The sequence below is a fragment of the Gadus macrocephalus genome, chromosome 18 (genome assembly GCF_031168955.1).
Source record: "Gadus macrocephalus chromosome 18, ASM3116895v1".
NCBI classification, from domain to species: Eukaryota; Metazoa; Chordata; class Actinopteri; order Gadiformes; family Gadidae; genus Gadus; species Gadus macrocephalus.
In genome coordinates, this window is record NC_082399.1 from 20,888,923 (window position 1) to 20,906,188 (window position 17,266).

Sequence of the window (17,266 nt, forward strand, 5' to 3'; positions counted from 1 at the left end):
GCGTTAAATGTGATTTAATGTAATTCAAACCCTTAGAGTCGTTTTCAGGAATGCGGAATACGTGTGTGTTCTACAGTTTAAATCGATTGCGAATTCGGAGCGTCGCTAGCCTGTCCGTGATTGGCTTAGCGCAGGGAGAGAAATGGACAGTGGAATGTGTGATTGGTCATTCGTACGGAGAAGCAGCGAAGGGATTGGTGAAAAGATATTGGAAATCCGATGATTTTATTGGACAATCCAGAATCTAGAAAGCAGACTGATCTGATTTAGGTAGTGCCAACGAGGCAGCCAGAGTACAACTATTCATGCTCATACCAATTTTTGCGCTAAGATCGATATAAAGTATAATAAAAATCCATGTTACACGTATCATGTTAAATCAACATAAAAAATGTAACTACTGTTGTACAAATTTAGGAACGCCATGTTTTATGGTCGTCAAGTCAAGGCCGAATATTAAGATAGCCTGCATATACAGTTTCTTTAATCCAGGCACTGGTATCCGATTATCTTTACTAACATTTTTTTAATGCATGATACTAGTTAGTTTCTAAATCTCTGTGCCCCGTGTGAGGCTCGAACTCACGACCATCAGATTATGAGAATGACGTGCTACCTACTGCGCCAAGGAAGCTGCGTGGTTGTCGAGGTAAAGCACCAAAAAACATGCTGATTTTCATCGTATCGAATCCCGGTAGATCCTAATTCGTTATGATCATAAGATGACTACTGTACATTCATATTGTCAGAAACATGTCCAGATCCTAATGCAAACGAATAATAATGTTGTATCAAATATATATTGTATTGTAATAAAGAATGATAAATAAAGTTAGTCGACGCAAAGTACCATCAATTTGTGACACTTGGTGATTGTTCCTCTGCGTGTTTGGACATTGCTTGTGGTGTCCCACAGGGGTCAGTGTTGGCCCCAAAATTGTTTATTCTTTACATAAATGATATATGTAATGTATCGAATGTGTTGAAGCTTGTTCTGTTTGCTGATGATACAAACATATTTTTTTCAGGTGATGATTTATATCAATCAGTAAAGGCGATTAATTTTGAAATTAGTAAATTAAAATTATGGTTAGATAATAATAAATTATCGTTAAACTTGAGCAAAACAAAATTTATGTTATTTGGAAACTGCAGAACAAATGAACAAATAAAGATACAGATTGATGGCGTAGACATTGAACGAGTTAGTCAAATAAAATTCCTTTGTGTAACAATTGATGAGAAATTAAACTGGAAATCTCACATAAAACATATACACTCGAAGTTGTCAAGAAGTATTGCAGTATTATATAAAGCTAAACAGGTTCTGGATCATAAGTCATTACACATCCTCTATTGTTCACTGGTTTCACCTTATTTAAGTTACTGTGCAGAGGTTTGGGGCAATAATTACAAAAGTACATTACATTCACTTTTTATTCTGCAGAAAAGAGCTATACGGACCATTTTCAATGTTGGGTATAGGGATCATTCAAACTCATTATTCATGCAGTCAAAAATACTCAAATTACCAGATGTGGTTGAATTTCAAACAGCACAGTTAATGTTTAAAGCAAAAAATAACGAACTACCGGCAAATATTCAAAAAATGTTCACACAAAGAGGAGGGAGTTATTTTTTACTGGGATTATTTAATTTTAAAATGAAAAAGGTGCGTACAACCAGAAAAAGTTTTTGTATTTATGTCTGTGGAGTAAAATTGTGGAATGGGTTAAAAGAAGAGCTCAAACAATGTCCTAACATAAAACTATTCAAAACAAGGTTAAAGGAAATGATTCTCACAGGGTACAAGGATGAAGGTGTTTGATTTTATTTGGGTGTTAATTGTTTAGTTATTTAGTTTATTATTTATTCTTTATATTTTTGTATTTATTTTCTTTCTGAATGAAAAATATTGTTTGGATACAAAAATGTATCAATAGTGAGATAATATCTATATAGACCAATTTTCACCTTACGTCAGAACGACGTCACACAGGTTCAATCGCGCAAGACGGTGGCAAAAGACAAACAGAAAAATGTTGTGTTGTGCCGTGGGATGCCAGAATCGTAATTCTGTAAACAGTGACCTGAAGTTTTACAGAATAGCAGCAGATAACAACTCGTTTAATGCCAACCGCAGACGTCGTTGGTTACAAGCTATCAGAAGATCCGATTGGAACAAAGACCTTATTAAAAATGCCAGACTTTGCAGTTCACACTTCATATCAGGTAAGTTAACCTAAGAACTTCACTCAATCAGACACATCACTCGGTTTGGCTTACAACAACAAAATAATGGTAAAGTTGTACGCTTATCTAACGCTAGAACACAGAATAATGTAGTTTTAGTCGTTTTAGCTAACTTACCTTAAATTGTGTTACGTTGTCTTGACGACTAGCTAGTCTCGTAAGCTTGGCAAACTCAGGCTAAATTTACCTGTTACACTATCGTACTGTCAATAACTAGAATATTGTTTTTTTGGACAGGAGAGGTCTCCATGGACTTCAATAGTCCCGACTTTGTACCTTCTGTCTTTTCCTTCGCAACCCAGTGTGAAATAGACAAAGGAGATACAAAACTTGAGAGGTAACTTTAGCCTTATTTAGTTGCTAACTGCAATCACATTGCATGCATCAAAATGCAGAGAATGTATGGCAAGTAAGGTCAGATAGTTTTTAGATAATTTGTCAGACCAGATTTTTGTAATGTCTACATTGTCTTGTGAAGCCCTGTTAAGCTATGCTATGTAATTTTCACTTGACTTGGTTTTGGTACCTGATAACCTCCTATGATCTACCAAGCAACTAAACTGTTTTGGACTGACTGTTTGACTTCATCTCTGTGTATCAGATTTAAGAGGAAAAGAAAAAGGGAAGAAACCATCCACAGACCACCAGATGATGTACAGCGGTCCAAAGAAGCTAGTGATGAGGCTTCTGGAGCTTGCCTGTCCTCAGATGACTGCAGAATGGAGCCTGGTGCTGATCAATGCACTGGTAAGAGCTTATAATACCTTAACTAATGTAGGGCAGTCATTATTAGGATGAATCAGGTTTTGTTTATATATTGTTTAATACAGCATAACTGTGTTGTTAATGACATTGATCATTATTCTGTTTAGCACATGCTGTTAAACAGAATGAGAAAAGCTCAACTTAAACAAGTGACAGTGCTTATTTTATTAAGTCTTAAGTCTATTACTATCTAATATCTATTTCAGAAGCCACAGTCCCAAAGGTTCTCCATGATGATCTGAAACACAAGTACAGCCAACTTTCTACAGAGTGTGTCAACCTGCGTTTGGAGATCGACAAACTGAAAACTGAGAATGAGGAACTAAAGGCAACACTCATGAATACACAATTTTCCTTTAGCTCTATCAAGAGTAAAGCAGTGCAGGTTCTGTTTTTCACAGGGCTGACCAGTGTCTTATTTGAGTGGTTGAGTCACAAACTTAAAGACAGTGTAGAGGTTGTGCTTGGCTCTATGAACCTGAAGGATCATCTATTGATCGTCCTAATGAAACTTAGACTAGGGCTCTGCAACAAGGATATTGCTTTCAGATTTAATGTCACAGAAAGTGACATTTCAAACATTTTGAGAAGTTGGCTCCCTGTTATGTCTGCGACTTTAAAGCCTCTCATAAAGTGGCCAAGCAAGCATGCAGTATTAAAGAATATGCCAAAATGTTTTAAACCTAAATATAAACATTGCAGGTGCATTATTGACTGTACAGACATTTTTATCAATAGACCCACAAATTTAACCTCCAGAGCCCAGACGTACTCGAATTATAAAAGCCACAACACTATTAAATATTTAATTGGCGTGTCACCTTCAGGAGCCATTTCTTTTCTGTCGGCAGGTTGGGGTGGGCGAGTTTCAGACAAACAAATTACAGCTGAGTCTGGATTTTATGACCTTCTAGACTAGAGCATAATGATGAGATACTAGCAGATCGGGGTTTTACCATCAGAGATGAGCTTGCCACACGTGGTGCCACACTTAGGATCCCTGTATTAAATCATTTGCTTCGAAGAACATTTCATTCTGACTTGTTTTTTTTTGCACTGTTCACAACACCAATCCACAACCTTTCTTCTTACTCTGGCACATGTGTAGTGGAAATGGTTCTTGCACTTTGCACAGTCAATCATCATTCCAAAGTCTGGCCTTTGACAGTGTGAGCAGACTGTAGGTGACTGCATCAGTGGATCCATGCTGCGTGTTAACAGCTCAGGCAAAATACTCTGTTTGAAGAACTTTTCAGCTTTAGGCAGGACTGCTTGTAGCATTTCTTCATCTCTGGTGATGCGGTTGATAGCAACAACTTGCTTTGTCCAAACCACAAAGTCGCAGTACTGGGTGTTGCATACAAACATGTGTAGCTGAACTTGATGGTAGTATCCATGATTCTTCTTTAATTGTAGTGCTTTGTCTAAGCAGAACTGTGTGTCCTCGCTACTCCCTGTAAGACCATCACGGTATTTGTATGGACACTTAATCTCTAGGGTTGCTTTCCCACAGCAGGTACAGTTTGCTATTCCATCCGGCGATGCCCCAAGATGTGGTTTGTCTGGCCGCACAACAAGACCGCAAAGCTCCACTTCAAAGTTGGAATGTTGTGCTTTCATTATTTCTGTGTATTGTCTTCTGGCTGTGTCCTCCATATCTCTTCCCCAAAGTACTGCTGGCACATGGGACAAGTCTTGTTTATTGTAGTGCATTACCTGTTTTACAAGGTTTAGTTTAGTTGTTTCGGTTACTACAGTGTATACACGATGTAGGGTTGTGCTTGTTATCCTTCCATTTCTGTGTGTGTGCCAGGCCTGAGACTGTGCCTGATTTTTAGTTGTAAGCTCAAGGTTTACACACTGCTCATTAGTTAACCCCTTCCTCAGTTTTTCAAAAGTCTCTTCACTCCTCTCTTGTAGTTGATTTTTGCAGAGGCATCTCAGATTGGCATCATACAGAGCTACTAGTGGCTCTGGGAGGTCTTCGGCCTCTGTGTCAGATTCTGTTGCGGAATCTGTGTCACTGAGTTCCATGGTAGTGAGTACAGCTGCGTTAGGTGCCAGTAGTTTCAATTCCGCAATGTCTTCATCTGTCAGTTCTGAATACACAAAATAAATATTAGATAACTTATTTTCATACATCTGCCATTAATAGTTACATGACCCTGATTATAACGTATGTATTTACATTAATTATAAAATATAATACCTTATTGCTATATGTACATGACCTGATCTTGCCTACATTCAGATTGTGCCTACCGTTTACATTATTCTGTCTACGCTTTACTCTGACTGGCTTCAGTTGGGTGTCTGTCCTTTTAGCCTTTCTGAAGCTGATCTCGCTTAGTCTGGCTGGTTTCACCTCTCTCTTGGATGTGTGGATCCACATATTTGTCCCTGAAATACAACACCTCTCCGTCTTTCCCATCCTGACCCACACCTCAACTTTGAACATTAGTGCAGCTGCATGGCTGCAGCATGACCCTAACCTGAACAAAACATTTTTTGTACGTTAGGCTTTACATATACGTTGCTGACACTGACAATTGGGTAAATAATGAACATTTACAATAGTAAACTTATGTTGGTTTACATACCCAGCCATACAGGTGCAGTTCGCAGTAAGAATACAGTTGTTGGTCTTGTTGACGATAACCCAGGCCTTGTACAATTCTGTCTTTTTTCCCTGTCTTTGGCTAGGCAGAACCTCCGTCTTCATCACAACGAAGTTTTGAACATTGTAATCATGCCATAGTATGTCTTGGACATGACCACACAGAACAAAATTGTAAGCATCCAGAGACTTGTACGCTTTTAGCTTCTCCCGGGTATATACACTTGGAGTTTCGATTAGGTAATTATAAATCTCTGGCCACTGGATGCTAGGCCATTTCCTTTCATCATTTAACCATTGACAAGGTGCTATGGCAAACGGATCTGGAAGACGTATCCCACTGCCCACTAACGTCAATTTGGCTAAATAACAGTGTTTATCACTGGGTGACAGGCTATTGAAATATGTCGAAAACATTTTACTAATCAGATCTAATCAATATTAACTATAATCTTTTAAAAATCAATCTAGGCTACTTGTATTATTATCCGAGTGGTCCTTTTGCCGTTATAAATAACTACCCTTTCGCTGTTTTCTGCCACCACCCTGTGCGCACTTCCGAATGTTTACAAATAAAAAATTGGTCTATATTTTCATGAATGTTTTTTTTTGTTTATTTTGTTAATTTATTGATTAATTATTATTTTTTGACAAGTGTGTAAGAAATTATAGTATATATCTGATATGAATATATAAGTTACACATTTAAAAAAAAAAGATAAAAAGGAAAAAAATAAATAAAAAAATATTATGTTTGGATACGTTAAGGAATAATATATATATATATATATATTTATTAATAAATGAAAATGTTAATAATTATTATGACTAAGAAATGTTAATTTCAATGAATTACGGAGAAGGGATGGGATTAAATAAGTGTAAACTTCTTCCCACCCCTTTTCGAACATGTTATAATCATCAAGTATTTATCATTTATGTATCGAATTAAGCTTTCTATTTTGTTTAACATCAATAATTTGTGTATGATATATATTTTTTGTTTTCTTTTACATGTTCGAAATAAATTTAAATCAAAATCAAAATCATGTTGATGGAAGAAACTAGTAGGTTTAATTGTTGCTTCTCTCCCCTAGGCCACTGCCTTTCCGTAGTGAATGGGATTGGCACCATAAAAAGCATCTGTACATGGATTCTGTCACCAGACAGGGTCAGCTTAGCTCAGGGAGGGCAAGTCTGGTGCAGGGGCAGGTCGGCGGGAGGGCTGCGCCCCAGCGCCCTCTATAGGCGAGCCGCCACTGTCACACACACAGTAAAACGTTATTGCACAAAAAGTTACAACTAAAAACTTAAAAACATTAAAAAAAATAATAATTTTGTGCCCGATACACTGTCAATTTAAGGTGGAGCTCCCTTTTTCCTCCCATAAGCCTGGGCTTCAAGTGCAGCCCTCCACTCAGCCAGGGTCATGGTGGCTGTGGCGTGGCAGTACCAGTTCCCAAAGTACTGATTGTGAGTGGCAGGGTCCCGCTCCCTCTGACACTGACGGCAGAGAATGGTGGCACTACTCCTCGTATATTTCCTCTTCTTGAAACCAGTCTTCTCCTCCTCCTCTCTTTTTTTCTTTCGATAGTGGGTGGTGGTATATGGTAGGTATGGCATATGTACCACAGATGCTCCTACAGGCTGTAAGGCAGGCAGGTGAGGTTGAGGCACAGACCAGAGGGGTTGAGGCAGGAGAGGTGGGATGAATGGAGGTGTGGGAAACAGGTGTGGGGGGCTGGATTTGAGGCTTGAGGGCTGCGAGGAATGGTGGCCTCAGAAGATCAGAAGGAGGGTTCACTCTTCTGATCTTCCGTCCCTGCAGTGTTGCCGTCCCTGCAGTGTTAGGTGGCAGAACAAACACGTGGGAATATGCCACGATGCTTTGAGGCATATACGGTTTCCCTTTCCTCTGAACTGCAGGAGGCAGGCTCTCAGGGTTCACAGTTGTTGTCTGAGGCGTACAGATCCCATGCTCGAGAATCCTCTTCTCCTGTCCTCTTTCCCGTTTGCAGTACCTACAAATATAAAAGTGTTTTTTGTATACCAAAGCAAGATATACCTACACAGAAAACACAGCTACTATGTTAATACTTTGTTAACTCACCAACTCGAGAGTGTTGCCGTGTTCACGACCGGAAGCTGAAGTGAGGTCTTCTCCATCACCGTGGCGTTGTTTAAAACAACCTGACGGATGTGGAGGTACGCTTTCATAACCAGACTCCAGCGCTCGTGGCGGACCCCATCAATCCGCCTCGATCCACGGTACTCTTCGCAAAGTTGGACGAAGAGTGCCTCACAAACCCGATTGCAGTCTGGCCACTGTGCTGGGCTTCTCCCTCCTGCAAAGCATCTGCAAAGGTATTGGTTGCATTAGTGTAGTACAAGACAGTGGCGGCTGGTGGAATTTATTTGAGGGGGGGCTGAACGTTTGCATTCCAAATCCCTGTAGGGGGGTCTGGGGGCATCTTCCCCCACCAGATTTTTTGTGATTTTCACAAACAAACGAAGCATTCTGGTGCATTCTGACAAAATAGTAAAGGCAAAAAAATAACATTTACTTACAAAGACGAATGGGCCATCCTCCCCCACATTATTGTGGTTATTGTGGGGGTATAAGGTCAAATGGTGTGATCCAGATATGTAGGGTTATGGTGGGGGTATCAGGTTAGATGGTTTGACCAAGATATGTAGGGTTATTGTGGGTCTATCAGGTTAAGTAACATTAATCATTATACTGCAGACCAACAGCAGAACGACTCAGTTGAAGTGATGAAACCCTGTCTTGTTGTATCAACATTGCAAATCACTTTACACTGATTCACTATCATTATTACTATCATTAGACCAATCATATTGCTGTGGAAATAATAGTAATGAAGCCACTAAATAACATGAAGTTGATAATTGAACAGGAAATATTGACCTGGTTCCACTGATCACCATCCACTAACTGATGTCATCTGTTGTTTTCTCATTTAGGATCTGCTGCTGTCGATTGCCAACATAAAATCAAGTCTCATTTGAAGAAGAAGTTCAGGGAATCACTAAAGCAGGACAGCGAACAGATCTGAACGACTTCTACACAGAGATCTTCATCACAGAGAGAGGCAGTGGAGAGGTCAACAAGGAACATGAGGTCAGACTGATTGAAACAGCTTCAAGGAAACCAGCCAAGGAAGAAACACCAATCAGATGTGAAGACATCTTTAAACCCTTACCTGGAAACGATCAACCAATAAGAACAATGATGACGACTGGAGTGGCCGGCATTGGTAAAACCGTCTTAACACACAAGTTCACTCTGGACTGGGCTGAAGGCAAAACCAACCAGGACATACACTTCACATTTCTCCTCACTTTCAGAGAGCTGAATTTACTGAAAGGGAAAGAGTTTAGCTTGGTGGAACTTCTTCATCACCTCTTTACTGAGACCAAAGAAGCAGGAATCTGCAGATACGACGGGTTCCAAGTTGTCTTCATCTTGGATGGTCTGGATGAGTGTCGACTTCCTCTGGACTTCCAGAGAAACCCGATCTGGACTGATGTCACAAAGTCCACCTCGTTGGACATGCTGCTGACCAACCTCATCAGGGGTGACCTGCTTCCCTCTGCTTGCATTTGGATAACCACACGCCCTGCGGCAGCCAATCAGATCCCTGCTGAGTGTGTTGACATGGTGACAGAGGTGAGGGGGTTCACCGACCAACAGAAGGAGGAGTACTTCAGGAAGAGATTCAGAGAGGAGACGATGGCCAGCACAATCATCTCCCACGTCAAGAAATCACGAAGCCTCCAAATCATGTGTCACATCCCAGTCTTCTGTTTGATCACTGCTTCAGTTCTGGAGGACATCTTCCAAAATTCCCAGATCGAAGAGATGCCCAAGACCGTGACTCAGATGTACAGCCACTTCCTGAGGGTTCAGTCCATACAGGCGGACAGGAAGTACCATGGGAGGGCTGAAACAGATCCAGACTGGAGCTCAGAGAGCAGGGAGATCATTGTTTCTCTGGGAAAACTTGCTTTTAACCAGCTGGAGAAAGGCAACCTGATCTTCTACGAGGCAGATATGGCACACTCTGCCATCGATATCAGAGCAGCCTCAGTGTACTCAGGAGTGTTCACCCAGATCTTTAAAGAGGAGTGTGGGCTGTACCAGGACAAGGTGTTCTGCTTTGTCCATCTGAGCATCCAGGAATTTCTGGCTGCCCTTTATGTCTTTTTGTCCTTCATCGATACTGGTGTCAATCTGCTCTCAACCTCCAGGAAAGATAAACTCCTCCTCTACCAGAGTGCTGTGGACAAGGCCTTACAGAGTGAGAACGGACACCTGGACTTGTTCCTCCGCTTCCTCCTGGGCCTCTCTCTGGAGACCAATCAGATTGTCCTACGAGGTCTGCTGGGACAGAAAAAAAGATCACTGACCACTCAGATTAAAACAGGTCTGCTGCGACTGGCAGGAAGTGGGTCAAAGACCAATGAGGGAACAGTGTCTTACATCAAGGAGAAGATAGAAGGAGATCTTTCTCCAGAGAGAAGCATCAATCTGTTCCATTGTCTGAATGAGCTGAACGACTGTTCTCTAGTGAAGGAGATCCAACAGTACCTGACATCAGGAAATCTCTCCGGAAAACCTCTCTCCCCTGCTCAGTGGTCAGCTCTGGTCTTCATCCTACTGACATCAGAAGAGGAGCTGGACGTGTTTGACCTGAAAAAATACTCTGCATCAGAAGATGGTCTTCTGAGGCTGCTGCCAGTGGTCAAAGCCTCCAAAACATCTCTGTAGGTTCACTAATAACATGTATTACAATACACACTACACAATATAAATAAAACTGGAATGTAAGGTTAAAAAAACATGAAAAAGATCTCTGCAGGTTCATTACAACATGTATTACTACTCTACTCATAACATAATAAACATACTAGTAATAATAATATACTAAACATCTTTGTAGGTGTCCTATCGACATGTAATGTATTAAAGTACACTTAAGAGAATATTCAGAACAATAGAATATAGAAGGAGTATTCATTTAAAAAACATTTTCAATCTCAAATAAACAACAATTTAACATTTATGCGTCTAATTATTTAGTATTTTTTGTTAAACTAATAACATTCCTTTGTTATGGAATAACTTAAAGATGTATGTTATTTTAATCACAGTTCCTAACCTGTTCTCTTTATTGTGTGCAGGCTGAATGGCTGTCATCTGTCAGAGAGATGCTGTGAAGCTCTGGCCTCAGTTCTCAGCTCCAACTCCTCTAGTCTGAGAGAGCTGGACCTGAGTACCAATGATCTGCAGGATTCAGGAGTGAAGCTGCTCTCTGCTGAACTGGGGAGTCCACACTAGAAACTGTACACTGGAAACTCTCAGGTCAGTTTTCAGCCTCTTCAAACTGTGTCTTGGGGTTGTTTAATATGTAACTCTGGACCGCTGATGTGAGGGTTAGGGGTTGACCTGTTAACTACTAGTATGTTATGTTTGTTATCTGTTATGTAGCTCTGGCAGGCTGATGTTAGGGTTAGGGGTTGACCTGCTAACTACTAGCATGTTGTGTTTGTTACATGTTACGTAACTCTGGTCAGCTGATGTAAGCTGAGGAGTTGTCATTAGCTTAGACATGGGGATGAGGCTTTAGCCGTGCTGTGATCTGAATATAATGTACACCTCACCATAGAACATCACTGGCCGTGGTAAAGTGATTGAACATTAAAGATGGACTTTATTAACTTCACATTAGTTTGGTGTAGTGCTGCTCATGTCCGATGCCTTTCTGTTGCTCTTTTGCCTGCTGACAAAACTCTCCCTGGTTCTACACATTGTTGGAAACTGTGAAGAAAAGGTCTCAGCGTACCATAGACAGCGGACTTCTCCTGACTCTACCCGAACAATATCTCAGGCCTAAAAAAAAATAAAAAAAAAATTTGGTTCCTGTTGGTTGTCAGTTGAGGTCATGGGTAGGTAGGGAATTTTTTTTATTTTTTTATTTTATTTTTTCCAGCGGCAGCGAATGATAGGTAGGTTGTTTTCATTTAAAAACGAGAAAATTCGCTCATCCTTGTACAGAATGAAGAGGTGCTGTACCAAAACATAATTATAGTTTGCATAAAAAAAAATATATATATATATATATTTTTTTATAAAGCTCATAAAATAATTTGGGTCGCACATAAATTGACAGGGTCAGTCGGAAACCGGAACCAAACAAAAAAAAATTTTAGGCCTCATTGAGTTGTAGCTATTGAGAAAGGAGCATTTATTTAAGATCCTGTTTCACATCCAAGTGAAGGAAGTTCTGCTGTCTGTGATGATGTCATCTCCCCACTTCCTCTTCTCCTTGTCCTCCAAATGGAATGAATACGCTTTATAAATATGGTTACTTTAGTATGAACTGCTCTCAACCAGAATTAATATAAGTGTGTGTGTGTGTGTGTGTGTGTGTGTGTGTGTGTGTGTGTGTGTGTGTGTGTGTGTAGCTTGTCTGGCTGCCTGGTCACACAGGAAGGCTGTGCTTCTCTGGCCTCTGCTCTGAGCTCCAACCCCTCCCGTCTGAGAGAGCTGGACCTGAGCTACAATCACCCAGGAGACTCTGGAGCTGCGCTGCTCTCTGCTGGACTGGAGGATCCACGCTGGAGACTGAACACTCTCAGGTATGGAGAGGACAGCTCACCACTCAGGGACAAAGTCTCCTACAAGGATTCAAGCCGCTGCTAGATTAAGTGGTTTGAAAAGGCAGCTGTCACTCGTGTTGAGTAGAACGTGATGAGACAGCAGATGATGAAGGTGAATGTTTCAACATGCTGCTCTCACTTCGTTTCCCCCCCAGTGTGGAGCACGGTGGAGTGTGGAGGCTGAAACCAGCTCTAAAGAAGTGTTGATTCATCACAAAACACACTCGCTCTTGAGATGGAAAGTCCATCCACACAGCAGGAAGTGTGGTCACATCCTACTGGGAATGAAGATGATGGCTGAAATCATGTATCTTACGCATATTAATACTGTCCACCATCACACTTAAACCTGGTTGTATAAAACCCAGCAGGTATTACATTGTTACATTGAGGGGGGTTGACGGGGCTGAGGGGGAGGGGTGAGGGGGAGGGGGGGTGAAGGGTCTGAGGGGGGCTGAGGGTGAGGTGAGGGGGAGGGGGGGTGACCGGGCTGAGGGGCCGGTGATGGGGAGGGGTGGGGGGGAGGGGGGATGAAGGGGCTGAGGGGGAGGGGGGGTGAAGGGGCTGAGGGGGGTATCGGGGCTGACGAGGGGGTGAGAGGGAGGGGGCTGAGGGGGGTTGGTGAGGGGGGGGGGGCTGAAGAAGAAGAGAGAGCGATCACAAAAAGAGTCTGAAAGATAATAAAAAGAAGAAGAGCAGCCTGGATCCAGGGAGAGATGTTTGTTGTTGACGTATTCATAATATTGTGGTTGATATGTTCATAATATTGTTGTTGATATATTCATAATATGGTTGATGTTTTCATAATATTGTTGTTGATGTTTTCATAACGTTATTGTTGAGGTGTGTGTATCTATGTATGTGTACATATGTATATTTGGGCTGGGCGATATGACGATATATATCGTGTGATGATATAAAAATGTCTATCGTTTCATATTATCCTCTATCGTTTATATCGTCTTGTCGCAAATCACACTCTTTACGGTAATATTTAACGTCATTTGGACGACGCTTTACGTTCTTCCACACGGCACATGAACGCAATACAAACAAACATGGAGGAGAGAGAACGTGACAATTCTGAATAGGAGAAGGACTCCCACGACCAGCCAAGACAAAGTGAGCTCGAACCTAAAAGAGGGGCTACGAAATAGGCCTTTCCATGTGGTCACTTTATATAAACTACCGTAATTTTCGGACTATAAGACGCACCTTTTTTTTCTTATTTTTCGATTCTGCGGCTTACATAACGGTGCGGCAGAGGACAGCTGATTTGGAACGGAACAACAGCTGTTCGCTTTCACGGGAAAAAACGAAGGAACTTCAACCTACTAATTAACCTTCAAAAGCTATTAAATCTTCAACAAAATATGCAGATACTGTCAAAATCGGTTCCAGGGAGTATATAGGGATTATTCATGTTTTGATGGTGTTTCAAATATTCGCTCGGAAAAACCAACGAGTATTCGAAGCCTGAAAAATGGCATTTGGGCAAGCCCTAATGGTAATTAAACATTAAAACACCTTCGGTTTATAGTCCAGTGCGGCTTATATATGTACACATCATTAAATTTAGCTGCTGCGGCACTCCGGTGTGCCTTATAGTGCGGAAAATACGGTATTTATTCATTGAATTTACAGAAAATGTGCTATATCGAGATATATATCGTTATCGGGATATGAATGACCTATATCGGGATATGATATTTTGGTCATATCGCCCAGCCCTAATGTATATGTATGTATGTGTTCATATCTATGTATATGTATATAGAGCGACAGGAGAACAGTACTAGTGATGATGATGATGATGATGATGATGATGATGATGATGATGAAGAATGGTTCAGCAGCTCATCATGTCTGGTTCTCCCTCAGATGCCTGTGAACTCACACTGGACCCCAACACGGCCTACAGAGACCTCTCTCTGTCTGAGGACAACAGGAAGCTGACGTGGGTTGGAGTGGACCAGTCGTATCCGGATCACCCAGAGAGATTTGACTCCCGGTCCCAGGTGTTGGTTAGAGAGGCTCTGACTGGACGCTGTTACTGGGAGGTAGAGTGGGAAGGAGGTGTTGATATAGGAGTGACATACAGAGGAATCACAAGGAGAGGACGGGGTGGTGACAGCTGGCTTGGAGGGAACAACAAGTCCTGGAGTCTTTATTGTTATGATGGTCGTTACTCTGCCCGGTACAACGGTAGAGTAACAGCCCTCCCTCTCCCCCCCGCTGGCTCCACCAGTGTAGGAGTGTATCTGGACCGGCCTGCTGGCTCTCTGTCCTTCTACAGAGTGTCCCCAGGTGCAGGAGGGTCCTCAGACACACTGACACACCTCCACACCTTCTGGTCCTCCTTCACCCAGGAGGACCTCCTCCCGGGGGTGGGGTTCTGGCGGTGGCGGCAGACCCCAGGGGGGTCCCTAATGGGGTCCTCAGCGTCTCTGTGTCGGTTGCAGAAAAAAAAAAAAAAACGGGCACCTCCCGGGGCCTCGGTGATCCCTCAGGTGAAAAAATGGGGGGGGACTCATTATAAAAAAGTCGTAAAAAAATAAAGACACACACACGCGCACACGCACATACACAAACACATACAAACATACACAAAAAACACACACACACACACAAAAAAACACTTATACAAAAACACACACACACACACACACACACACACTGAGAGGCCTGATGACTCAGTTTCTCTGTGGCAGTTATAGTCTCTCTCTGTCTCTGTCTCTGTCTCTGTCTCTCTCTCTCTCGCTCTCGCTCTCGCGCTCGCGCTCTCGCTCTCGCTCTCTCTCTTCTGGAAAGTATAGCATGATAAACCATGAAAAGACTTTTAAGATCTCCCTTTGTTAGAGAAGCACATTTATTATTTGAAATGTATATAAAATACCTATTGATGGTTTTATATATTTTCAGACTTCAACAGTTTTGGTCTTAAGGGCTATGATATCATTTTTGTCGTAATCCTGATTCACAACCTGATTTAAAGCAGATTTTATATTTTATTCATAATAACCAAGAGGTCTATGGGATAATGTTGCATGTTGTAGATTAATTAAGACTGAATCTTGATTTTTTGTGTTCTGATGGGAATCAAGCGGCCGCAGAACATGTTCAGTTATTAAAGATACGTGCACACCTGTTGATGATTTGTAAAGTCTGCTGCTTCTATTGTTTTAGTCCTCGTGTTTATTGTGTACATGTAAGGGACTATTTTTCTGTCTTATTTGTAAATGAAGCATAATTGCAATAAACAACTCAGTGGATCCAACTGAATGTTCTCTTGTGTTCAGCCGATGATTTCTCGTTTTATTAGTGAATAATGCTTCCATAAGTGCCTTAGGAATAATAATATGTTCATCAGAAATTATAAATAGAACAAGTGTTTTTCCGATATTAATCTCGGACCTCCTCCCTGGGTTTTGGTTGGGCTGGGTGCCTCAGTGTCTCTATGTTGGTTGTAGAAAGAAACCACAGACAGACGGCCGGACACACACACACTCTCTCTCTCTCTCTCTCCCCGTCTCTATTATTGTGCAATTGTTCAGGCTGTAGAGAAAACACAATGAGAAAGACTACATGTCTCGTATGTGCCGTCACGCTCCTGTAACTAGCGTGGACAAGACCGCCGATCTCCCCATCGGCATGACGGAAACTCTCCACATGCCCAAACTTATAATGGTTGTCACCTCTTTGGATGCTTTTATCCTCCACTTGGAAAAAACCTAACTTTATCAAACTTCTGAGGGCGGCGGAGGACGGGGTCCCCGAACAGCGCTCCAACGGCCCCCTTACGACTCCTTCGGGGCCCCCACCGGGGGCCCCGAAGGAGGTGGTCCCCGACCACACCCCCAGGGCTCCTGCTGACTCTGGGGTCTGGCAGACGAGGGCCTTCGCTAAGGATTCTGGGGGTTCTAGTGTTCTAGGGTGTGGGACCGTTTCGGGGCCCTCCTGGGTCATTTGTGGTTGGTAAACTAATCAGGGTTCATGGGTTGGGGTTTATCGATGTCGGGGTGTGTTGGTGACTCTTGTGTTCATGTTGTGTTCATTGCACCATTACTGAAAGTGTTAGTGTGGTTGAATGGTGGCGTGTGTTTTAGTGTGTACCGTGCTGGTGTTATTAAAGGCAGCTCCGTTGTCGAGCGGTGTATGGGGCGCGGAGCTGCGGCCGACTGCTAAACCTGGGCTCCCGTCTCGTCCTTCACCTGCTGTTCGCCACAATATGATTGTTGAAGTTAAATGGATTGAATTATGGAACATTATTGTCTCCTAAGCTCATATTTAAAAGGATTATGGTGGGATGTTATTATTTAAATAAGAAGTAAATATTATATATTTATAATTAGAACTAAGTTTAAAGAGCCCATGCCATTAAAATCGCATTTTTCCTATTGTTTGTTAAATAACATAGGTCTGAATAAGTTTGTGAGCTGTGGTAAGTTTGAAATCTATGCAGTTTGTCTGCTGAATGCAATAGGCAATGAAAGGAAAAAGGCAGAAGAAATGAGCCGATCTGGATAAGGTGACACTGTGACGCAGCGTTGTCAAACTATTATTCATGGCCCTGCCCACTTGGTTGGTTCGTAACCACCCACAATAATTCTGAAGGAGTCGTGATTGAGCTAGTGCTAAATGCTAATACGTGTACGGTAGTTGTTTAGTTCGTAGTAACAGGCTAGTTACAGAATTTTGAATGCAATGGCAGAACGAAGTACATGAACTGCGACATGCTGCCTGCCGCCGGTTGCCGCGAGGCACCACCGCCGCGAAGCACCACCGCCCGGCAGCGGGCAGCCGGGCGGTGGTGCCTCGCGCCGGCAGCAGGCAGCGCGCGGTTCTGTCTACTACAGATTGATGTGGAAGTGGAAGAACCAGAGACGTCGGAGAACCCGACAAAGTCCTTTGTGATTCATTATATCGTCTGGACGTGCACACAGCTTT

The 17,266-nt window shown here is 42.1% G+C and overlaps 2 protein-coding genes and 1 pseudogene across 4 annotated transcripts; 2 read left to right on the forward strand and 1 right to left on the reverse strand.

The window, feature by feature from the left end:
• The first annotated feature begins 2,020 nt into the window (after nt 1-2,020).
• On the forward strand, nt 2,021-3,952 carry LOC132446394 (uncharacterized). Of its 3 annotated transcripts, none has more exons than XM_060036655.1 (4): nt 2,022-2,232; nt 2,491-2,590; nt 2,855-3,000; nt 3,225-3,952. In XM_060036655.1, the coding sequence occupies exons 1-4, from the start codon at nt 2,040-2,042 to the stop codon at nt 3,935-3,937; spliced, it is 1,152 nt and encodes a 383-aa protein (XP_059892638.1). In that variant the 5' UTR covers nt 2,022-2,039; the 3' UTR covers nt 3,938-3,952. The 3 variants fall into 3 exon arrangements, with proteins under 3 accessions (XP_059892640.1, XP_059892638.1, XP_059892639.1); XM_060036656.1 differs by having other exon boundaries at nt 2,023-2,232; nt 2,494-2,590; XM_060036657.1 differs by lacking the exon at nt 2,491-2,590 and having other exon boundaries at nt 2,021-2,232; nt 3,225-3,891.
• A 71-nt stretch (nt 3,953-4,023) lies between these two features.
• LOC132446396 (uncharacterized) lies at nt 4,024-6,224 on the reverse strand. The gene is made up of 2 exons (XM_060036658.1): nt 5,619-6,224; nt 4,024-5,117 (listed from the first exon to the last, which is right to left on the reverse strand). The coding sequence occupies exon 2, from the start codon at nt 5,050-5,052 to the stop codon at nt 4,024-4,026; it is 1,029 nt and encodes a 342-aa protein (XP_059892641.1). The 5' UTR covers nt 5,053-5,117; nt 5,619-6,224.
• A 1,027-nt stretch (nt 6,225-7,251) lies between these two features.
• LOC132446173 (NLR family CARD domain-containing protein 3-like) lies at nt 7,252-16,504 on the forward strand (annotated as a pseudogene).
• The last annotated feature ends 762 nt before the right edge of the window (nt 16,505-17,266 follow it).

What these genes read in the sequence shown, in the direction of transcription:
- LOC132446394 (XM_060036655.1), top strand. Translation starts at nt 2,040, where the DNA reads ATGTTGTGTTGTGCCGTGGGATGCCAGAATCGTAATTCTGTAAACAGT. An exon ending in GGAGATACAAAACTTGAGAG is followed by an intron (nt 2,591 to 2,854) that starts GTAACTTTAGCC and finishes TCTGTGTATCAG; the next exon opens with ATTTAAGAGGAAAAGAAAAA. An exon ending in TGGTGCTGATCAATGCACTG is followed by an intron (nt 3,001 to 3,224) that starts GTAAGAGCTTAT and finishes TATCTATTTCAG; the next exon opens with AAGCCACAGTCCCAAAGGTT.
- LOC132446396 (XM_060036658.1), bottom strand. Translation starts at nt 5,052, where the DNA reads ATGGAACTCAGTGACACAGATTCCGCAACAGAATCTGACACAGAGGCC.